At 35.3% G+C, this 24,618-nt stretch overlaps 6 protein-coding genes across 6 annotated transcripts; 2 read left to right on the forward strand and 4 right to left on the reverse strand.

The window, feature by feature from the left end:
• Positions 1-3,985: 3,985 nt before the first annotated feature.
• LOC117210479 lies at positions 3,986-4,897 on the reverse strand. The gene is made up of 2 exons (XM_033453544.1): positions 4,523-4,897; positions 3,986-4,231 (listed from the first exon to the last, which is right to left on the reverse strand). Exons 1-2 carry the CDS (start codon positions 4,713-4,715, stop codon positions 4,062-4,064), a joined length of 363 nt encoding a protein of 120 aa, XP_033309435.1. The 5' UTR covers positions 4,716-4,897; the 3' UTR covers positions 3,986-4,061.
• A 74-nt stretch (positions 4,898-4,971) lies between these two features.
• Positions 4,972-9,452, reverse strand: LOC117210406. Its single transcript, XM_033453404.1, has 9 exons — positions 9,220-9,452; positions 8,690-9,008; positions 8,178-8,353; positions 7,244-7,444; positions 7,019-7,122; positions 6,868-6,954; positions 6,090-6,237; positions 5,691-5,896; positions 4,972-5,407 (listed from the first exon to the last, which is right to left on the reverse strand). The coding sequence occupies exons 1-9, from the start codon at positions 9,450-9,452 to the stop codon at positions 5,109-5,111; spliced, it is 1,773 nt and encodes a 590-aa protein (XP_033309295.1). The 3' UTR covers positions 4,972-5,108.
• A 566-nt stretch (positions 9,453-10,018) lies between these two features.
• On the forward strand, positions 10,019-12,966 carry LOC117210407. Its single transcript, XM_033453405.1, has 4 exons — positions 10,019-10,036; positions 10,124-10,221; positions 11,458-11,676; positions 12,558-12,966. The coding sequence occupies exons 1-4, from the start codon at positions 10,019-10,021 to the stop codon at positions 12,916-12,918; spliced, it is 696 nt and encodes a 231-aa protein (XP_033309296.1). The 3' UTR covers positions 12,919-12,966.
• A 603-nt stretch (positions 12,967-13,569) lies between these two features.
• Positions 13,570-16,677, reverse strand: LOC117210416. Its single transcript, XM_033453412.1, has 6 exons — positions 15,583-16,677; positions 15,108-15,514; positions 14,936-15,035; positions 14,778-14,879; positions 14,243-14,398; positions 13,570-13,816 (listed from the first exon to the last, which is right to left on the reverse strand). Exons 1-6 carry the CDS (start codon positions 15,874-15,876, stop codon positions 13,751-13,753), a joined length of 1,125 nt encoding a protein of 374 aa, XP_033309303.1. The 5' UTR covers positions 15,877-16,677; the 3' UTR covers positions 13,570-13,750.
• Positions 16,678-17,456: 779 nt separating this feature from the next.
• Positions 17,457-20,792, reverse strand: LOC117210414 (drosulfakinins; the record flags this gene model as incomplete). The annotated part of the gene is made up of 2 exons (XM_033453411.1): positions 17,457-17,743; positions 20,706-20,792. Coding segments are annotated over 2 exons (267 nt in total), but the record flags the coding sequence as incomplete, so codon positions are not given.
• A 1,692-nt stretch (positions 20,793-22,484) lies between these two features.
• Positions 22,485-24,186, forward strand: LOC117210412. Its single transcript, XM_033453409.1, has one exon. It carries the CDS (start codon positions 22,630-22,632, stop codon positions 23,647-23,649), a length of 1,020 nt encoding a protein of 339 aa, XP_033309300.1. The 5' UTR covers positions 22,485-22,629; the 3' UTR covers positions 23,650-24,186.
• The last annotated feature ends 432 nt before the right edge of the window (positions 24,187-24,618 follow it).

Raw genomic sequence — 24,618 nt, forward strand, 5'->3', positions numbered from 1 at the left:
TGGTATTCAAGTTACTTAAATTAAGGTGTCCTGTTTACCGAGCGATTCGCATACATGTTGTAGATATTTCTACGAAAAATGTTTTCTACTGTCAATTTATTAATCCGTTTCTTTATATTTTAATTATTAGTGAATCGTATTTGTCTCCAGGATACATATTTGTAAATGAATCGATAGAAAGTGACATAAAATATATCGAATTTGAACAGGAGAATAGTGAAAATGATTTAAAATACGAATTATATATTGATCGCGTTGTAGATTCACGCTTTACCTTCTTAATTTATGTTATGTTGTACACTTTGTTATGTTCTGTTAATGTTATAACTAAAAGTAGATTATTTTACTTGTGCGAGAAGCTAAAAAATTGTTTTTAAACGGAAGTGCATGGCTATTTCATTCTTTTTCCACGAATTTTTCCATTTTATATTTCCACGAATATATATAATATTTGAATGTCGGTAAACCGAGTAAAATGTTTACTTGCTATCGAGGATTTGAACAGTGTCCCGCTTTTATTGTCATAGAAGCGTGTTTTGCTGTCCTGTATTGTAGTTATATAAATCGGCATATAGTCTATATTTTAGAATTACTTATAGAAATTGTTGAGCCGGCTTAAGCCGTACCGTAACACGACACGATACTTGTAAATCTATCAGTAGAAAGTCTTCGTCTTCTAATGTATTCTATTTTCGACAATTTTCAATTTGTCTATGATTACATTAATTACATTACCCACAATTCGGGAACATACATATTCTGTATATACGTCCTATGATACGTTACAATATGGCGAACAAATGTGGGACTTCGTATAACATTTATTTTTATAATATCAAATCAAACGTTCATCCTTCGTTCATCTACAATTTGTGCGTGTTAGAATATTTTACTTTGGTAGAAAATGAAATAAAATTCCTCCGTTAAATTGCTTACGTGTAGTTTTAGACGGTATTTTTGTAGCACGGATTTTAATAAATATCCGAAAGAATCAAATTTTACATGTTAATGAAATTTTAATATATATTAGATATCTTATTAGAGTAAATATCACGGAAGACGAAGATAAGAAAATATGATAACGATAACGTAATGGATCAAAAGTAACGCGTATACATTGCATTTTAGACGGAAACATTAGTGTAAGTCAGCGACTTGATCGCACACTGTCGTTTCTCTAACTTCCTGAGCCCTGGGACTTTTATGAAAGCATATTTGGATTATATATACATGTATAGAAGGAAGAAAATCGATTGAGTTCCATCACATTATTATACGACAATGCGTAACGGATTCGCTTGTTCCGATAACACCGACAATTTCGTTATTGCTCGCTCAAGACTGAATCGTTCCATCCGTGGCTTCAAGAAAAGCCAACTGCTCTTCTGTTCTTTTCAATCCTATAATGTTTCATGAATCACAATCTTTTATCTGTACCTGTTTCAAAGATGAACGTATTCGCGTGTTTCATACTTGCGCGTTTAATTATTTTCATGATTGGACGAATCGAATGCCATTCATTTCATTATTTTTTATTACTTAAGTTTGTTTTGTTCTATTTCAGACATCCAATGCATCTACGCATATACTGTGTTTCCTAATATCTAGAACCCTCGTTCGTTCGATTGATTTTATTTCATTTCTTTTAACATTCGAATATTTTATTTGCAGTATTTCATTGAGATACTATGCTGCAAAAGATTGTATGCTTTTTTACATTAACAAAATGACCTTATATGGAAAAAAATTTATTTATCGTGCTCCATTAATGATTTTACAATTGTTAATTATGTATGCACAGATGTACGTGATACAAATAGAACGATACGTTCAAAAAGCAATATTTCTTTATTTATGCTGTTATTAAAAACTGGAAGAACATTGGCTATAATAGATCGTTCTTATTAATATCATGTCTAAATTATTATATTAATCGATTTTGATATCTAAAGTATTATGCTGATATGTTTTTCTATACTTTGCCTTCTTGTTATCTAAAAATGTACCGACGTGCCAATGAAATTCTAGTTTAATAATCGATATAATATTCTATTATTTCTTAAAACCTAATTTTTAATTGTAATTTTCCATGCTATAAGTATGTTCCTAAAACTAAGTAAGATACAGTAGAAACTGTTCAATCTTATTTAACATAATATTGACGATTTTGAACGATCAATGTGAAACAAATGAGAAATAGGATAAGATTTGCACGCGACAGAAGTGAAATTAGATTTTTGTACTATTACTTTATCGAATTATATTAGGGTTCTTTCTTTGTTCTTGAAATCTTGATTGGAGACAGTTCGCTAATTCTAGAACCGTCTCTTTTTAGTAAATTATTGGCTTTTAACGATAGGGTTTCCTCCTCGATGTTCTTTGTATGCAACATTCTCAGAGTCTTCTTTCTTAAAGAAAGTAACTCCTTTGCTGCCTCTAGTATTATTTCATAAAATTCGAGAAATGTCAGCTGTAACATTAAATTTCTATACTGTAAATTATGCCATAAAAAAAATACCGTATACGATGTGTCTGTAAAATATATTATGCATTTAAGCGAGAGATAATTAAGTTAGGGAAGATGCAATTTTTGTAATATCTGTAAATAACCATTGATTAAAATATTAGTCACATGTTAAATTAAATTAAATATGATATTCAATATTGGTTTATGATATTCATATATATTGATGTAATAAACGCATTTCAATCTATGCTACTTATAATGTTTTATGCTTTTTATATATATAATCGATGATAATTCTATAATTATGTACTTGATACTTAAATAATCGATGAAACCCAGTCTGACATAATTTGCATTTTATATTACTGTTCATATTGTTTGTTAATTTACCTACTTTCAATTTCAGTTTTATAATCTTTTTAATACGTATCACGTAGTACGAATAAAATAAAAATTGCATAATAATAATAGTGATAACAATCATAACCATTAATAAAGTTATCTATGTCGAGCGATATTCGTAGTTATCAATATTATGCAATTTTACGTGCGAGCAACATACAAGACTAATCGCAAGTAATTATGTATAGAGACGACCTGACTGCTGCCATATCTTTCATTTGTTTCATATAACGCGTTTCACTAAGAATTTGTGTTTATATATGTAAACCGGTGCGTCAAAATCTGATAATAGTAATATAATAGCATAACAACGTCGTTTAAATATTATGATGTTAAAAATTGAAGAGACACCGAAGCAAATCAAGTATAATCAAATAACAACCAGATCGTTCTATCAACAGATTATCTTTAAAAAGGTTTATTGAATTTCATTTGTATCAAATATATCAAAATTTGAATTACGATAATATACCTTATAATCCATGTTTATAATTACACCACTACTTGCATCTTTTATTCCAGGACATATTAGCATCATAATTTCTATCATTTTTCTAGTCCCTAGTTGTGTAAAGACCAACAATCCGTTAGCTGTAATACGAATAACGTTCTTAACGCAAACGAAGCATGTACGATAATTTTTATAAAATGTGCTATACCCACTGCTACATAAATTATTTGCATTTCTTCTTGATATATTAATCGTACGATCGGGTGACGAAAAGATTTCGTCAAGTTTCAGTAAGTAGCTGACTTTTTCGCCTATCGTCACAGAATTAATTCCATCCGGAAAATTTTCCACAGCTTCGGCAGTAGTCGAAGAAAGCATTGGATCTGCCCTGTCTGCATCATTAAAATATTCATACGCTTCAATGTAAAGATACCATTGCTCTAGGAACTGTACGCGCAATGTGAAATATACCAACATAAATGTTTACTATTAATAAAGTACTGTAACGTTGTATGTTTTGTTCCAATTGCTCTCTTTTTCTTTCTTTTTTTTCATATACCGAAAAAAAATATATATATAGTTGCTATATAGCTACAGTGTTTCTTAAATAAAAATAAATTTAATTTGTAAAACGTCAATACGTTTTTGCAAGCGTTACAAAAATTTGCACAACGTTCAAAAGTTATTACATTATTTAATGTTTATTTACTTTCTATCGAAAGTTGACAAAAATTTCGGAAGTTAATAATTGAAAAATTTAAATAACAAATAACAACAGACAGTTAGCTTACGTTTTAAAACGCACGTCGCACGAAGGAGATCTTTTGCAGAAACTGGATAGCCAATCTGTTGGTACAATTCAAAGACGCAGTATATAGGTAGCAAATCTTGATTTTCACGGCACAGACTACCTGGAAAGTTGTATTTTATTTAGAAAATTTCTGTTTAAAATTGAAAAAGTTGTATTTGTTGTGCAAATGATTAACAACACAAAAGATTTCCTAGCTGTTTCATAGAGTCATAAACATTTGTTTCATTTAGTTTAATGAAAATTCCCCAAAACTTACATAGACGCAAATTATATTCCTTATGACATAAATTGTCTTCATAACAATACCACCTTTTCTTTTCAAAAGCCACTTTTTACATTCATATTATCTTATTTATGATAATGTTACCGTATTAGGTATGTACTTACGTACCAACATGATTTCCAGCATGAGGATATATACAGTTTTTTAAAAATTTGTGCAAACCACCAGCGATTTTTCCGTTCATTTCCTCGACTTCATCGTCGTTGTGTTTAGTATATAAGTGCCAAGAAACTTCTAACAAGGCGTGTAAAAATTGCCAGATTTCAATCTTTTCGAACGGATGAAGAGGATCTTTCATCATCGTGGTTTCATTTTTCGCTAATATTTTAACGATTCACATTAATAATAGAACCTTTATAGCGAGACGTGTTTGCGATAGCAGATATTATTCCAAACTACTGTTTTGTTGCATTAAAAACTAATTTACTCATATACATATACAATATGCACTGGTACACAGTACTGTGCAAAATCTTAGGCTACCTACCAAATGAATATAAGGATACTTGATATTATCTTAGATCTATCGTTATTACTTAAGAAAGTCAAACACCACAAATACGTATCCCCTAAAAGTATTATTACCATCATTGTGAGATTACTACTCTGTAGTGATCACTACTGACGGTCCAAGAAAAGGACTTTTGTACAGTACTGTGACATAATATACAACGATGTTTACTGTAGTTATCAATTAACGTTCACCAATGTAACTATCGATTTCAGTGAGGCTAAGTCCTTTCTTATGAATACCACAATCTCTCCATAATTGCCATAAACATAATCTACTCATCGCCAGATTGCATTTTGGCGCCGACTTGGCAAATAACGTAGCATAATCGTTGTAAATTTCACGTAAACGATGCATGTGAAACGTCAAACAATTATATGTCCAGCATTCTTCATATTTCCAGACAGATTCTATCATATTCTCGGTGTAGGATTCGGGCGCATGTGTCTGCGTGATGTCGTTTCGTTCACTTGTAATCGTATCTGCATGAAAGTTTTTCATGTAAGTCGCCACTCACTCCTTGAAAATCTTTCGTTCAAACGTTTAGTGCAAAAGTTTAGTATACACGAGTGGAAATACTTTTATTTTATTAACAAGAATTTAAAAATGTCGCCGTTATTATCATGTAACGAAATAACGGTGTCACTTTATCCGATTAAAATACGAAGAAGAAATGCAATCGTATTTTCGAATTATTTTCATTTACACTTGCAATTTGCGTAATTTACGTGTAGTATATGTTAAATAATAATTAAAAATATTGACCTATGGAAAGTGGATGTGGCAAACAAGAACAAGATTCTCTTTCACAACTGTAGCATTTTCCAGATGGAGGCGAAAATACGACAGATGGCTCCATATTTTTTGGATCCAATAGACGAGTTATATAGTAAGATAAACATAGAAACTGTTCTGGCTTCAGAATAGGTGTTGGCCAAGTTTCTACCAATTGACCAGGTTTCTCGACAAATCTATCAATGATTAAGTAGAAATTAATTATATTAATTTACATTGAAATATATTTCTTATATTTCGTTATTGTACATATGTGCGTAGATACATTTTACTACCGACTTTGTATAAACTGTTACATCAATTGTACTCATTTTGTACCTATGGTCGTTATTGTACAGTGTACAATGTATATGTATATGGCATTCTTACGCTGTTTTTATTTCTTTAGCTGTCCGCATGCATTCTCCTTCATCCTTCGTTTTCGTTTCAGTTTCTAAATTATCGGCTACAACGTTCGGCGCATACAAAATATCATTTGAAAATAATGGATTAGCCTCAAACTTGTGCCCGTTACTTCCTGCATAAAACACGAATATTTTTACTTTGACGCAATATTTGATCCATCAAAAAACGTCATATCAAATATAAGGGAATCATTTGTAATACAATCTCATGTTGATAATAAAGGATGAAAAATAACTAGCTTACGTTATTAGTCGAACCTCGATAACTCGCATAACAATTTTGCTCGTTACCTTCCGCTTCTTTCTCAATGCGAGAATTGATTGTAAATATCAATAAATAAATAAAAAAAAGCCTTCCGCTTCTTTGTGAAAACCGTGTATAAATATCGTATACGTGTCCTATAATATACGTAGCTACGATATACGAATCTACGCTTTACAATGAAAAAATCACGATTCAACTTGTCGCTTATTTTTCAAATAAATAATTGACCTCTAGAACTTGAGTCTCTACATCCTCTGCAATTCGAAGAATATCGACTTTCGCGCAAAACTTGTTCCACTCGTTTCGAATATTAAACCTGTCTTATTCGTAGAAAAAGTAAAATCTCCACAGCTCGAAGGCTTTTTTAGTCGTTGCCTTGTGATTCGAGTTCTCGAGGTTAACAATATGTATCAACATATGCGTCAACAATATGTATCTTTGCTACAAATATCTTAATTTTGTAAAACGTTCGCGTTACCAATTATAACTCCGTAACCATGCTTTTTATTATCCTTCCAATAACCAGAATACTTAGCTCCACCGACGGAATTCAGCTTTATCTCCCCTATTATAACGATCTTATTATTATCTTTATCGAACATTGTTTCAGAATAACAGTATAGATTCACCTTTGCCATGACGCATTCCGCGACGCCAGTAACCTACGTACGATGCTTCTTGCGGCCAAGCAAACGTTTTATTAAAAAATCCATTCCATACGTACTCTCCATAGCTGCAAACATTGTATTATCTTGTAATATTAAATAAAACTAACATAAGTATTTTAACCACTCCTCCAATGTAACTATATTTCTTTTATTCATCGTTATAAAACCATAGGGACCAAAACAAACCCGTGCATTGCACCGCATTTCCATTCCCCACGATAGAGACTCCCATTGGGCCAAACCATGGTTCCGATACCATCACGAACTCCGTTCTTCCATTGACCCACGTAACGGCCACCGCTTGGATAAATTCGTAATCCAATCCCGTTCATTTTGTTCATTACCCAATCACCGTCGTATGAACCATTGTCAGAGTAACGAGAATAACTTTTTTAACAAGTACATTTACAAAAAACTGATTATTTACAAAAAAAACTTGTATCGCAGTGAATATGATAACGACACTTTTTGCCAATAATTATATTACCAGAGAATAAAATCGTCGTCAACAGATTGCGTACCGAAGAAGAACACGTCTGTCTTTGTATAACAAAAATGTTGCCTTACTAAGTAAGATACTTAAATATGGTAACAAGTGGCGACAATCCCACGTGCACGTAGCTCAGTAAATCACGCGTTCAAAATGATACCGTCAAGAGGACGCGTCGAAATCGAATGTTTCTCGTCGAGAGGCTTTGCAGGACAAGGGACACGGCGATATGATAGAATGTCTCTAGCGCGAAATTCGATTGCTTGTAAGTTAAGTTGAAAAATAAGCTTCTATCGACACTTTTGCATATGAATTCTCGCGTTTGTTTCGGTGTATCGAATTACTCCACAATGGTATTTTACGTGCAATTCTAACACTTTTATAACAACCTGAACATAAATCTAATAATAATAGTCACACCGACAACTAACACATCCTAAGACATAAATCGAATTAATTGTTTTACTAGTAGATTTGTAAAGGACGTAAGTTTTACGCGTTAAAAAACGTTTCGTCGTATTACATAATTATGTCTGCGATATTTTAATAATCATCGATTTTACATCGGTGTAGAAACGGTCTTTCTCTGGCTTGTGAAAATATTTCACCTGTACTTTGTTACGTACTTACCCTTTCCCATGTCTTTGACCCATATGCCATTGACCGGTATACATGTAACGATTTTCTCCATCCACCATAATTCCTCTACCATGTCGGTAGCCGTTCGTAAAATCACCTTCGTACCAGCAAACATTGTTCCATTCTAATAGACCTTTGCCATGCATAACATTCTGTTCGAATTCTCCCTATGAAACCACACAACTTTCAATAATAACGAAAAGCGAGGGAAGTTATTTATTTTATCGTTTCTATTTATGTTGAGGCAAAATTTAAAAAAATCATATATATAAATTAATCGTATATTATGATTAATAACTAGAGTAATTGTTAACCAAGTGCAAGATTTTTTTGTAAAATATATACAATCGCTTTTGCCATTGATATAATCTTTAATGCATGAAAAGCATATTGCCGCAAAGAATGATGACCGTATGTATTACATGTATGAATTCCATTAACGACTTGTATCGCTGAAATTTATATACTTGTATCGTAATAATAGGAAATTTGAAAATTCTTACTTTATACCGAGCACCGTTAGACCATTTGTATACGCCTTCACCCTCCATCATTTTTCTACTAATACGACCGCTGTACGTATTGTTACTAATAAATCTTATATTTGCAAATTCATCGGGCAGTGATAATTTCCAAGACGAAACGAAACTTGATTTATTTGTATCGTTATTAAATTCTTCGGAATTATTGTCGCTTTCTTTCGATTCATTTACATCTTCGCAATCTTGTCTTTCACCTATATCTTCGTCATCGTTGGACGAATTTCTCGAATCATCGACCAATATCTTCGTAGGCTTTTTTCTTAAATACGTGCCATCCCACCTATATTAAACAATGAATGTTAAATAACAAACATCGAGTAATTGACATTTTTAACGCGTATTTTACTCGGCTGTTAAACGTAATAAACAGGGAAAATCGTACGTATATGGAACTTTGGATCGTAACAGTTCATAAAGGTATCAAAGAGAGTTGATAGAAATATCAAAATTTCAGTAAAAATTTAAACGAGAGCGAAAATGAAAACGATTACTCTTTCACAAAATACTGCAAAGTGTCATTATAAAGAAGAAAAATGAATTCTTCTTTAGCGCTATATTTACGACGTTTGTCAGCGAGAATATCTTCGAAAGGTAATTCCTCTACTATTTCGCTTTCTTTTTCTTCCATCTCTTCCACTTCTCCTTCGTTCTCGCTATACGATTCCAGAGAAATAACCTTCTTCCGACATTTCTCTAATATCACTTCTTTTAGCGTACTATTCATCTTTTTTATATGTTTCCGAGTAAACTCGCAAAACCTGTACTTTCGCTAAAGTTATTTAAGAGTAACATTCAATTCTGCGATAGAATTTTAATAATTTACGTCCACGTATATCGTAAAATCTAAGAAACGTGAAGATATCAGAGATTCGACAGACGTTATTTTGCGCAACAAGACGATGTTTTACGCGATGTTCTTGAAATGTTTTTGAAATGTTTTTGAAAATAATTGACACTGGATTCCGATTAACTTTCGATTAATCACGTTATCCCGTAGGATAAAATATCAAGAAAAATAACAAATATTCAAGTTGCCTAACTGAAAAGAAGAATAAATGTTGACGAAAGGGAAATTGAACGTAAGATTATATTTGTATAAAAAGCATTATCAAATTATTGACAATTATCAATTTTTTGATCGTGCTACGAAGTCTGTACTCGCACAAAACTTCATGTTTAATTTATTTATGTTTAATTTTATTCGACAAAAATAGATATTACCTCGGTTCTTTTCTTTGCATTTCGTTACATTTATTTCCGCAAGTTCCTTCTGTTACCTGTATACGTATAATGGCCTGTTACAATGGCGTATAAATTAGAATCAATACTATTGTACGGATTTATTTTTGTATACAAAGTATTATAAATATAGAAAATATACTGGTTGAATCGTAGGTCGTCTTTCCAACCTGTGAAGATGAATTTAAAGATTTCGAACCGATTGTTTTTCATACTCCTGCTATTTACAACACCAAAGTAAAGGTTCATGATTGGTAAGCATATTTCATTATTTATTTATACAAATATGCACAGAAATAAAAATAATATTTTATTGTTATTCGATACACGTGTAATCGATATTTATACCAGTGTGATAAATTTTGGGGAAATGTCTGTCGTTCGTTTAATTTTTAATCGACTCGAAGCTTCGCAAAAATTTTTTGTCGATCCTTCCAATATAAATACTTCATCCATATATTATCTATATGTATTATTTATGGAAAAATGTTAAATTTTACTATTTTTATTATCTTTTATTATTTTATTAGTTTACATCTTCAACCATGCATTCCTAACTCTTATCCAAGTATTATATTCTGGAATATTTTATGCACATTATTTTATATACTTCCAAAACTTTACCATGACATGTAACTTCTTGTATAAGATATACTTTTTAAATTGCGATATGATACAGAAGTTTGCATCGTATATACTCCTATGTTTCTTACTCCTTGTATTCGATAGTATTCCCTATGTTGTCAAGCTGTAACAAGGAAAACGAAGAAGGGTGAAACGTTCCCGCCTTCTATTGTGCGTAGCAACGCAGTTTTGTCACTATAGTCACTATAGTCAATATAGTCAATATAGTCAATATAGATTGTCAGACCACTCAAACTGCAACAGCTTTCAACTGTGCGTGTAGTTTTCTTTCTACGTAGCACAAAATAAATAAAATCTCTAATATTACGATGCAAAGTGGTAAATGGGGAAAAGGACATACAAATTGATCATTAAACATACTAATCACTACTCATTTTTATCGTAGTAAATTATCAAGTTAAATATCATCTTCCGTGATGTAAGTATTACTCTTTCCGAAACTTTTAGCCAAGAAGATATAATTAATAATATTTACACGTATGGATACGTATATGTGTGTGTATATGTATATGAATACGCGTGCAATGCTATTATATAACGTGTTAGGTGTATTTTTTAAATATTGTTTTACGCTTTAGGAAGATGAAATTCTCAGAAACATTTATTTAATAGTTTGTCGTGTTTAATAGTCCAGCTATATTCAGTCCACCTATATTTATTTGTTATTTATTATGACCTTGTCGTTGATTCTCGGGCTTATCCGGTTCCTTTGCCCCGCCTTATTTTCCCGTTTTGTTAAAACTTTCGACCTTACACATACATAGTTGACTCGTGAATATACATATGAGAAGTCGATACGTCGTTATTTGTAGACTTTGACAAAACTTAAAATTTGCTATTTACAGGCAAATGCATACGTTGGCTGAACCCAGAGACAACAAAGACATATTTCCACCGAAAGGGAATCTTCATAAATCATCGTATGAAAGACTAGGACCAGAACCTGCTTGTACAGGAATTACGGAAACACACGCGATGTTGTCTCAAATAGAATTAAAAGACTCGTATAAACCAATTTATCCGCAACGTACTCTGCTTCATATCAAGTCACTTGCAACGTTAGAGTATGTATTCGTGAAATAATTTTTTATTCGATATTAAAGAATAGTCAAAATAGATGATTCCATCCAATGTGAGACGATAATTATTATTATGGCAATTGTTTGAAAACTATAATCACAGTTACCTTTTATAGCGAGTGGAGCATTATGAAAAATATGACGCGTATTGTGTATAGGTTTGTCGTTAGTAGCAGCAAAATATGAATAGAATAATCTCTCGCGAGAAAGTTTTAAATATATAGTAAAATGTTTACGAAGGAAATTGAAAAGAATGGAACAAATACTGTAGCTATTTTGTATCGTACATTAAGAAACTAGATTTTAGTATAAAATTAAAGCGTTTAGTTTTCATGTACATTTATATAAGAACGCAATACACGTTGCAAATGCTATCCATATCGTAAATAAGGAACTTTTTTATAGAAATAAAATTACCACCCTTGACGAATTTTGTGTAATTTTCATCTTTCGAATGACGACAGGAATCTCCGAGGAAAATTCAATCGTAATGATATTTGTGCACGCAGTGTTGGATGGATAAGCAGAATTTCATTTTAGCTAGGTGCACGGTCATTCGTCGAATTTACAAAGACATTTTTCTTCAAAACAAAGTATCCGATTTTTTCTTCGACAATTACATTTTATTAAATATCTACTACTGGAAAGAGAATACTATAGAAGAAATCACTTTATATACTTATGATCCGATGAATCAGCACATATTGATAGTTTAGAAAAATAATATCGCGTAATATCACAAAATAATACCAATAATATCATACAATCACAATAATATATCAATTATATCATACAAGTATAATGTTACACGTTTGTAAGAAATAAATGTATGATATTTCTTATGACATGTGAAAAATATATCGCAGGCCCGAAGAAAAACAAGAGACATTGACGGATATCGTGTACGATGCCGATGAAGCCCGTAACATGGATTATCGAACAACAACGGAAATTCATTACAGATCACCTCATCCCATGAAACGAAGAACGTTACCGCCGCCACCGCCGCCACCACCGGAACCATGGCTCTTAAATCGACGGACTATCGGATATAGTCTGGAAGAATTGGAAAAGCGAGACGGGACGTACACGTTTTTAGATGACAATATGGAACTTCATAAACAAATAGCTGATTTAAAATCAAGAAGATACAAACTGCGTACGTTTCAAGACAGTCAGCCTTCCGAACACATCAATGTGTCTAATATAAAAGACTGTAAGGATTGAAAATTGAAATGTACAAAAATAACCGAGAATATATTTTATCGAATTCGTCGAAAGAAATGAATTATTATTGTCGTTAGAGAATATGCTGATAAAGTAATGTCTTTGTTATTGTGACTTGCTTGTTAAAGAGTTTTCTACGTAGTATGAAACATGAACATCCACGCGTGTTAAGATGAAGAGAATAGAAAGGATACAATATGGAAATCTACTCGTAATAATAATAATAATAACAATAACAATAACAACAACAACAACAACAATAATAATAATAATAATAGTAATAGTAATAATAATAATAACAACAACAACAAAGGATTATCCAAGTAAACGAAGGAATTTGTGTTCCATTCCTGTTGGATCCGTGTTACATTAGCGATAAAAGCATCTAGTTAGTCTGCAGGTTCCGGCGCATATTTGCAAACATGAAATTAAAAACTACAAATTAAAAGGGCCAGGAAGTGTATAGAGAAATTGCAGAGTGGCAAATACAGTATAGATGGAAACGTAACGTTAGTTTCGTTTTATTTTGATTCAATTACAAATGCGTACGGACCTATGATCTCAACCGATATTGCCGATAAAACAAAAGCTGGTGGTTACATTATACGAAACAACTATGATAAATCGGATAATTACAAATAATGCAACTATTATAATTATATTGTACTATCGTATTAAGAACAAATTACAGCTTGATAGGAACTTGTTTTCTATAATACTGTAGTGGTCACAGGGCTCATTCTGCAATTGTGATTTTAATCGCAACTACCACGATAAAAGCATCGTTTTGTAATATACGATTAAAACAGTGTCCATATTCTTTTACTCGCATTTATTCTGCATTATCTTCGATTACCACACGCAAAGCAGTGAAGATGGAGAAAGTATTGGACAGATACTGAAATATTTTCAGCTTGTTAATTATATGTCATCTTTGATTAGTTCGTTGATTACAATTAAAGAGATTGCAGTTATATGCCAGTTTTATGGCAATTTGAATAAAAGAAAAATATATAATATGGATCTACATGGACACTATATTCATAGTTAAGTGATATTGATAATAGAAATCTTGCAAACAGAACATTAGACACAATATCATTTACACTCTGGCAATGAGGCTGCATCGCGATCAACTGAAAATGCGAACAGTGTCTTAAAAGTAAAATTAACAATTTGAAAAATTGCAATTACGTTTACCGTTGCATGTAACCGCACAACGTCAAATATGGCATTTGATTTATTTGAAAATTGTTTGCCAAATTTAGCTGTAGAATTTTATTTGTTCTATTGCAGCAAGTATTAATCGATATGTGGTCCTTACCGAACAATAATAACGCAAAGAAAGCTCTGGTATTATACAACTGACAGAGAGAGTTACTGGCTCTTGATATACCAGCACGATCGACAAATTTTTTTGCACTTCCAACGTTTGTTTATACCATATCGTGTCGTATGCGCTTCGTGAAACATTTATGCTCTATGACATACGAGGAATTAGTTGTATCTAAGGGAACACAATTCATAGATTGCGCGAAAAAAGAGGTGGTAATATGAACGTATTATTACCTACCTATTACCACGGGTTGAACGTGGTAATATTAAACGAAACAGACTATTATTTCTAAAATTACGTCCGGTGCAACGACAACAAGCAGTTATAATTTACAACACGTCGTTGTTCATTTACCTTTTTAACGTCTGCATCGTCAATCGCTAGCAATTATGAAAGCAATTTTCGCCTGTTAAATATCTTTTTGCACATCGAAAAGTTTCATAAATATAATCAGAGTTTCATCAATAAAAGTGGTCATATTACTACCTCTTTCCTTACACCTAAACAATAGAACCTGATTTACCATATCTTTCATGTAATCGGCTGACCACGCGTATACATAAATCTCCGTAAGTAAAGTGAGGCATAGAGTTACGAACTGTATTTTCACCATTGGCGGTACATCCTAGATGTAAACTATTTAGTTAATTCGTTGTATAAAATATTACAAGCTTCACTTACCACGAGCAATATAATGCCACATAAAGTTAGAGCAGACGTGCTTACTCCTATAGCGTAAAGCACTATGTAACGAAGATTATCCACCACTTCTTTTGCGTATCTAGAAAAAAAAGAACTCGCGATGAACATGAACGCTCCGTTTCGTCCATGCGTTGTAAAATCTCACTCTTACCTTCTCAAATATAATTGTTTCTCAACGCAAACGATCAGCGTACTAACGTCTGACGTCTTTTTTAATTCCATGGCCAAACACTGGAATCTCGCGGCGGTAAACCAAAGCAGAAGCGATCCAAACATGCTTAAGCATATATGTGCTGCGCTTTGATAGCTGAGGATAGACTGTTGCGTGTAGATGATAACGTATACTGGCGTATAATTAACGCGAAATGGATATTCCGCTTCGCTTGGGAAGGATAGCGGCAAGGCTGCAGGTCCTATCGAAAAGGCAGTCGCGGTCAAGTAAATACATACCATAGAACTTGCATAAAAGACGCTGCATCGCGCGATATGCTTGGAAAAAATTTCCATTTCGTATTCTCGCGCTTGTTTAACGCAGACTGTCATTTCCTCGACTACGTGCTGTAACCCGTTGTTAAAGCGCGTATCTTTTTCAATCAAACGTAAGGTGGAAGTGAATAAAAACTTACTTGCAGGGAATCGTGATTGATGAAACATATAACAGTCTGAACCACAATTTGACTTATAACCATAAACAGACAGATACATTCAGAAACAATGATTATATCGTCTAGATGCAGATAAATCGAATATAGCAGCGGCGGGAGCAGCATGCAAGCGTTAATAACGCCACTCATCTGCAAAATTTTGTGAACCAGAGTTCGCGTTCCGCTGCTATTGATAGGAGGCGGCCAACAGAAAGTCAAAGCTACGCTAAACCAAACGATGTCCATCACTTTCTCCGGCGTTATTCTTTTCGGCATAATTTCAAGGGACTGCGTACCTTGTACGAACGAAATAGAGTTTAATAAAATTCAACAGAAGGATATTCGTTCAGTACAAAACATTGCTATATCGCGTCGAACACAACTGGCCGTTTGCGGACGTTTGAATCCGTATGAAATTATCTTGTACACACGAACAGTTTAATAAATCATATTCGGCGTTACACTCGCGGACAAGGTTGTTGATTTCGCTGCTGGTTTCTTGCATTGCTGGTTGATTCAACGATGACAATTATTGTTTGCATTATACATGGAGGCCGGTTGCGGTAAGGGGCAAACAGGTGCAGTGGGAGGCGATCTCACGCAACAGAGTTAGCGTTCGTGGATATGACGTGTAATAAAACGGTCTGGAACAGGTAGGAAATCACATACTTCTGGATGCGATAAGTTAGATATTCAGTTAGTTATAGGAGAGCTTACTCGCGCCACTTACAGAAGGCGATACTTCTGAAATAACTGGAGAGGTATAGAACTTGATAATTTATAGGATCTTTAGCGATACGCGTTTCTTCCAAGACTGACAGACTCTCTTACGCCGTTATTTATGTATCAGGCACACGGATATTTCGAGTTTAGCCAGACGTTTAGTCTTATGTTTGAACTTGAAAGGACTATTGTGAGCAGAGATTTATGAAAAGATGAGAACAGCGATGTACATACGTATATGTGAAAGACAAGATATGTAAATGATTTTTACGTCGAAATTCAAGGGGAAAGATTGAATCTAACAGTGAAAAACTTGTTATTCATTGACATTTGACAAGAAGATCCATCGCTGTGATTGCGTAGCGCAAAGTTAAAATTTTTTTGTCTCAAGGCGATATAGTGATATATCGGGGAATCGTCTGGCAAGGACTTGGATTTTTGATAGGAAATAGCAGGGGCGGTGCACTGCTGGGCCAAATTGTTCAAATGCTCATACAATTGCAAATGGCTGAGGTGTGTGCCGCGTCATTCGTTCGTCACAGTCCTCTTACCAGGAGCCACACGCAGTCCAACGACAAATTGTTTGGAAATTGAACGGCGCTAAGGTAACCGGTCCTACGTTAAGAATGGATCGTCGCTAGCTAACATGCAAAAGTGATTTGAGGGACAAATTATGATTGCTCTGGTGAACATTTCTCGCAATAAATTTCTCCCTGACGATAAGACATCTCCACACTAAAGCGAAATGATTCGTGAAATAATGAAACGATCTTTATACCGTATTTAGTGTAAGAGCAGTTAAGGTACGTTATACTTTCAGAATAATAACGGTATATTATCCACAATTAAAATGTGTATCGAATCATTTTGAAGGATAAAAGTAGATAGATGTTACGGAGACTTTCATCGACGATGACGGTATTAAATTATTTTTTTAACTAAAATCATTGTCATCATCTCATCATTGTCTCATGATAAATAATTAACATACGAGAAGAGGAACGTAATTATTAGAACATTAAAACGTAATTATGCTTGTTATTATAATATTACATGTTAACTCATTGTGTCCTTTTTCCCCCAATTAACTCAATGAGAAAAAGAAGGGAGGAGAAAGGGCAGAATAACAGAATGCGTATTTGTAATGTAAAATATATTTCATCTAGTATCGCGACGATGATAGTGGAACGACGCCACACGATTGGAATTATCATCTCAAAAGTATTAGTATCATCGGTAGTTAACCGTGCCTCTTGCCAAATCGCATATAACCATAATCTTCGAATTGTTCCCTTTTCTCCAATTTCATATGACCATAATCGTCAAACTGTTGTCGTTTACTTACGAAATCTATGAAATCATCATGGTCAACAAGCAGATTTTCTATATTATACATGAGCAAAGTAATTCTATAGCTCTGCTTAAAAGAAATATTTGTGGCGGCACGCGACAGTAAACATTCCAACGGTTTCTGTCCCGTGGCGCGCCACACGCAGACCCTATTCTTTGAGTAAGATGATAGCCAGACGTCGATGCGTCTCCGCAATACATGTTCAGCTAGCCCGAGGGCCCGTTATAAATCTAAAGATTTAGTTAACTAAAGTCCTTCAAACAGACAAACAGTCTGTATCCCAACTACGGGAACATAGGGGAGACCTATTTTTCAACGAACGACGTCTCCCACTAGCAACTTTCCCTCGAGGGCGGCTAGCATCTTTTTCTAACCACCGATAGTGCTACCACTGTGGGATCCGCGGGCATAAAGCGACGGAGTGCTGCAAGAGGATGCGGAGCGAAAAGCAGAGGAATGCACGACGCCGGGAAGGAAGCCGGTCAGCTACATCGTCCCAGGTGATTTGCTTCAAGTGCCGTGCGGAGGGCGATATTGCACCTGATTGTCCGCTACTGCAAGGCAGAAAACCCGTCTCCAAAAACGAACTCCTGCGTGGTGGAGTCTCCAACGGGTAGTCTAAGGCATCTGGGTGAGTCGTTCCCATTTTACTTCGATTCTGGAGTCGAATGCTCATTAATTAAAGAATCCGTAGTCGATATAGTAGTAATGCGAGGAATCGGGAATACTTGAGTTAAAAGTACGTCTCAGATTTTGTCCGTTGTACGTATTAACGGTTTTACATTGGAGACAACTTTTCACGTCCTTGTCGATAGTTATTTAAAGTATGATATTATGATTGATCGCGAAATTTTAAGCCAAGGATTCGATGTAAATATTACGCACAATAGCCTCGATATTTGCAAAACGGAGATAGTTAATGCCTGCAATAAAACCGCCGAAAATGAGATCGATCTTAATGAAGTAGACTCTGAGGTATTTGGTAATGATAAGAGCCGATTCATTTCTATTCTCCAAAATTTTAAACAGTCATTTATTACGGGTTTCCCGCGTACTCGTGTAAATACGGGCCAGTTAGAAATTCGATTAATTGATCCCAACATCACCGTACAAAGAAGTCCTTATAGACTTAGCGAGGAAGAGCGAAGAATAGTGCGAGAGAGAATCAGCGAACTAATTAGAGCGAAAATCATAAGGCCTAGTAATTCACCATTCGCGAGCCCTATGTTACTCGTAAAGAAAAAGGACGGCTCAGATAGACTGTGTAGATTTTCGAGCGTTAAATAAAAATACGGTCACGGATCGGTATCCCCTACCCCTTATCGCGGATCAAATCGCGAGATTGCAAAAGGCGAGATACTTCATTAGCCTGGACATGGCCAGCGGGTTTCATCAAATTCCCATTCATCCTAATTCGACAGAGTATACAGCGTTCGTTACATCCGACGGACAATACGAGTACATAACGATGCCGTTCGGATTGAAAAATGCACCGTCCGTTTCTCAGAGGGCCATTCTCAATGCCTTAGGCGATGTTACGGCCGTTCGCGGAGAGACGCGGTCGCTAGGAAAACGCGTCAGCGAGAGGCGTAAATTCTCGCTACGATTCGGTGAATCGACGCCGCGAAGTAGTCGTTCCCCTGTTTCGGGTAGGATAACAGAGGTGGTTGATTGAAGTGCACAGTAGTAAGTGAGGTCACCGTTTATTCCACAACTTATAACGAGGATAGTTACACTGGTGCGTATGTACGAGATGAGTGAGTGACTGATCTGCGGGTGTGTATACCCGCTCGAAGGATGTTGACCGTTCGAAGGATGTAGAATCAGTGGTCTTGGGAGACGATGCTGTCTCGGAGGAAGGCTAAGGATCAGTCTAGCGCACGGGACCATCGGATTTGTTCGTGCCGATGTTATTTAGGAGAGCGAGGGATTAGCCTTCGTTTTTAATTGCTCAAACGAAGGGTCTTAACTGCCCTCGAGAGAAGGTTATTAATGGGGGGAAAGTTGCCGCGTGCGTGACAAAAAAACAACTTTCCCTTGTCCTGCCGTGGTAGACAATAGTGTTTAGAAACTCCTCGGGACCAGTTGTTTGTTTTGTTTAAAGGACCTTTTCTCGTAAATCTATGATTTATGGACGGTGCTTAAGGCTATTGAGGGTACGCCGTACGGAAGAGCGGACCTCTGGTGTCCGTCTGGCCCGCGGTGTGTGACCTGGGCCAGGCAGAGAGTCGCGCGGCGTAACAGGCGACCTCGCGTATACATACGTTGTTGTTTACTTGGATGACGTCCTAATTATTGCCGACTCGATAGATCAAGTCCTAGAAAGATTGAACACCGTATTAGATACCCTCGTATCTGAGTTCTTTACCTGCGCCAACGACCGTCACACAGCTCAGGCAATTCATAGGTTTAGGCTTTTACTTCCGAAAATTCGTCCCTAAATTCTCACAGATAATGAAACCCTTGTATGCACTTACTTCCGGTAATAAAAACATAACTTGGACGGATAGACATGAAAAAATGAAGCAAAAGGTAATCTCCGTCCTGACGGACGCGCCGGCTTTGGAATTTTGAGGAAATCCCATAACATTGTAATTTAGAATCTACCATAGCTGTAATTAAACAATTGTAGTCATCCAGTCCGATTGTAATTGTTCGAGATTTGTGATAATGAGCTTGGGCTCGAGGCGACGATCAGTCGTCAAACGTAGCCGCGGTCAAGGGATGAACGTTTTGTTTATCAACAGACTTAGATTCTGTGAGAACGTACATCTATCATCCCGTTAACCGCGGATTCTTTATCGAACCTGAGACCATTGTCACTAACGTCGCGAGTGCCTAATCGCCGTGATTAATTGTCAAGACTGTAACAACCCCATTATTGTAATAAACTACACCTGTATTGTACCGCATCAATGGCTAATTCCCGTGAAGATTCATTTGGCGCCCACAATCCTACTCCCAGTGTTAACCCGACATATATAATGTTTTTAATCAAACGTATAACGAATTGAGTAAGCTTTATACCCACCCTTGTAACAAGTTCGGCGTCTGTTTCACATTTGGCATAAAATAACCAAATGACCGGCATCATGCAAATTGGAGCAAAAGTTATATTTATGTTTAGAAAACGTTAGAGTTCGATCGATTAAAATGTTCGATCAAAATTACTACGATACGTAACGATTAAATACCATTAATATTCCGAACGACTGTCACGTAACAAAATTATATTATTGGGCGCCAGCACACGATAACGATTCACGTTATCGCAAGAAAAGATGGACCGAGGTTAGCTGCTGTTCACCTGTACGATAGGGATCCGAAAATTGGCAGAAGAGTTTGCACGTGGTTTTTTATACAACAGCCGTTCCATCATTCCCGGTATCCCGGGGCAACGTTGAGGGGCTATTTGAATTTTAATTCACGTAGCTTTGGTTTGATAAAGAATTTTCTTGGCCGCGTAGAACGGCCACATCTCCTGTGTCGAACGTTTAATATTCCACGACAGTATCCGAAGATTGGCAGTTGGAATAACCGTATTACCGTTTTACTATCTTGACTGTTCTTTCTGTTGAACAGTGTAGGTCGTTTCATCTAGCCCCTTAACTGGAACTTAGTAACTAAATGAAATTGTGAATAACGCTGTATATTACGTTTGCCGCTTTCAACGAGTTTCCGCATAACGTACAACAATTTTCGTTTTATTGAATTTTTAATCATTTTCAAGCGAAGGTATATAAGAATATAGTATAGGAATGCGAAGATACGAAACACGATTGCGTGCAATTAAAAAGATATATGCGTGTGCTTTTGAGTGTAGCTGACCAATTCATAAGAAGATCCGTTTCCCTTGATAACTGAGTGGATGAATTGCGAGTCGATGATTCAACTTGCTTTACGGTATTGTTAATTGCGTACCTCCGGTAAATATTTATATAGATTCGTAAGAGTTTTCAATTTTCCATTTTTTCATTTTTCCATTATGTCCTATTGGATTATCGTAATTAAATAAATGTTAACGATATCAAGATTCACGAGGACTTGCACCAAGCGATGTATGTCTTTACACGTATATGGACGACACCTTTTCGTGAAATATTGTCACTGCAGATATTACATGCAAAGTGATATTAAACGCACTTACCTTGTGAAATCGTTTACATACGCGATCGTTTCTCATGTTAAAATATGCGTGTAAGAAGGCACGAACACTGCTTTCGATAACGGTACCAAGTTTTATCTATTTACTATAATTATTTCATCGAATTTGAACAATGTATTCGAAAAACTATTTATTATTCACGATATTGACATGATTTAATTCACTTAATCAGATCAGATATACTACGCAACAACGCGACTAATCACCTACGTATAAGAGAAAATGTTTAACTTCTATTCACTTTTACATAGCGATACTTTTAAATTCGATGTAAAATGTTGGCAATAGCAGCTTTTAAATACTATTATAGGTATATCAAATTTTATTCACGCCTGAAATTCAGCGAATAGTCGTTTCATAAAAATTATTATACGAATCACCTCCACGTTAATCCATCGATACTTGTTATCTAAGACAGTTGGCGCGATTAACTTTACAGATACATACATCTTTTCGCTTACTACGGAGCTTGTGACCACAGTATGAGCGGAATTCGTATAAGCCACACAGGCAACAAAGCGAGAAACAAAATTTCACGTAACTTTGTACGAAGTCACGGTCATGGATTATGACAGCTCTTCGATGGCTTCGGTATTTCTAGTGCTTCGAAGGTACCCTATAAATCAAACCGTTGTCTCTTCAAAAATCCAATCGTTTCCTATCTTCTTATCTAAATTTATCGTTCGTTATCCATCGTTCGTCGTACGACATTTGGTTGCCGCCTTTAATAAAGACGGTCGCGCGTAATACGTGCGATTACCATCGTTTCAAGTGCTCCGCAACAGTGATAATGTCCGAGGATGTTAGTGTAACGATTCAAAAGGGTCTGTCGGAATGGTGGAACGAAGAAACCGAGTATATTTTTCAACGAATCGAGCGATGGGCTGCGTACGCAAGAGGTTACAACCGGTTGAGATCACAAAGACTATCAAGAGGTCGCATGACTATGCAAGGAGGACAGGAGCCACGCTGGAGTATTTCCTCCAACAAGCTGATTATCGACGATTGCTCCTGGAGTCCCCGTTTTCATAGCTTGAAAAAGTCACGACGAAAATCTCGGCCGGAGGAAACCAAGATCGATTGCTGCGCAACTCTCAATTACCAATCAAACAGCAATTTGGACAGCTCTTGTCTGGAAACCTATAGATACGACCATAGTATTTACTTCAAGACGATTGGCGACATTAAAAATGACAAGAAACAGGTTAATGTTACCACGAACGGAGAAGAAGATGGGATTTCTGTTAGCAGCGAGGAGCTGGTCGAATGGCACGTTAATACAGTGTCAGGATTTATCGCCAGTCAGCTATTCGAAGATGCGTTCGCCAATCACGATAAAGAAAATGCCTTGGATTCTACAAGAAATTCTCATCAGGATGCCAACAGGCAACTTGACTCTGTCGCATGGTTCAACGTGGATTTGTCGAAGCTCGATTTAGACGAAGATGACATCACCGTGACAGTTACCAATCAGCTAAATAATGAAAACGGTTTGACAATTTTTGAGAACGAAGAGCAAACGAATAATAATTACATTCAGAACGAAGAAACCGTCGTGAAAACGAACTTGAACAATCGAACGCAATTAAGCTGCGTGGACCAAGATGAAAACAACGCGAAGGAAACGCAGCCCGAGGAAGGAACCAAGAAGTTTCTTGACGTTCGAAGAACGAGAAGATCATACAGAACGGTTAAACAACAACCAGTTGTAGGTGATAACGAAGTGGTTTGGCCTAGTGTATTATTAAATTACACTAAAAACATCAGCCCCTCCAATTCGCCGCATCATTACAATGAACCACGAAAATAAATTAGAAGACAAATTTTCACGACGCGATGGATTTGATTTTACAATTTTCAACAATAACGTTGACAAACGTTTCAACAATAAATGCACGTAAAATTATCTGTATAACATCGTTCCGCTCTATTAGAATACATCCTTTTTGTATCAAACTTTTCAAATCAAAATCATAATTTTATCAATCATATTCCTCGTAAATGTATAATGGAAAATAAATTACATTTGTCTCGTATACAAATCATCGTTACAATCCGTCGCTAATGCAGTTATCAAATCAGTTTGATATCTGCTTTGTGTTTTTTCTATCAATGAGTAGAGAGTTCTTAATGACGAAAAGATGGAAAATTTGATTCGACCAAGCACGTTACATACGACGATTCCGGTGTACCATTATTTCAGAGTTTAGTAGTTTTATTAATCCCGCCGATGCGTTTAGTTTTCATGCCCATTTATACATCAAAATACGATACGTATCGCAAATGCTATCCGCACCGGGTAAACATGCAACTTTTTTACAAAAATAAAGTTACCACATTCCATCCTCAGCGAATTCTTCATGGTTTTTCACCTTTCGACTGTCGACAGAAACCTCTTTTAAGCAATATTCCTTCAATCTTGATGATACTTGTGCACACAACGTTGAATAGAAATAATACTATGCGGAAAGATATGAAACTAAACTTTAGTTAAGCGCATTTGCATGCATCGAGTGTATCGCAACAAATTCTTGTGTAAAGTTTATTCTACACTTTCGATCGATTTTTTCATCGATGATTATGTCTTTTCTTAATATCTATTATCAACAACAACAACAACAATAATAATAATAGAAGATTATCTAAGTAAAGGAAGGATTCGATTGTAGGAACGACTCATATTATATTATATTGTATTAGTGACGAAAGTATCTTGTCTGTCTGCAGGTTTGGGCGCATATTTACAAACATGAAATAAGAACCACAAATTAAGAGAACC

This window comes from Bombus bifarius, unplaced genomic scaffold (genome assembly GCF_011952205.1).
Source record: "Bombus bifarius isolate JDL3187 unplaced genomic scaffold, Bbif_JDL3187 scf7180000008203, whole genome shotgun sequence".
Taxonomy (NCBI): Eukaryota; Metazoa; Arthropoda; class Insecta; order Hymenoptera; family Apidae; genus Bombus; species Bombus bifarius.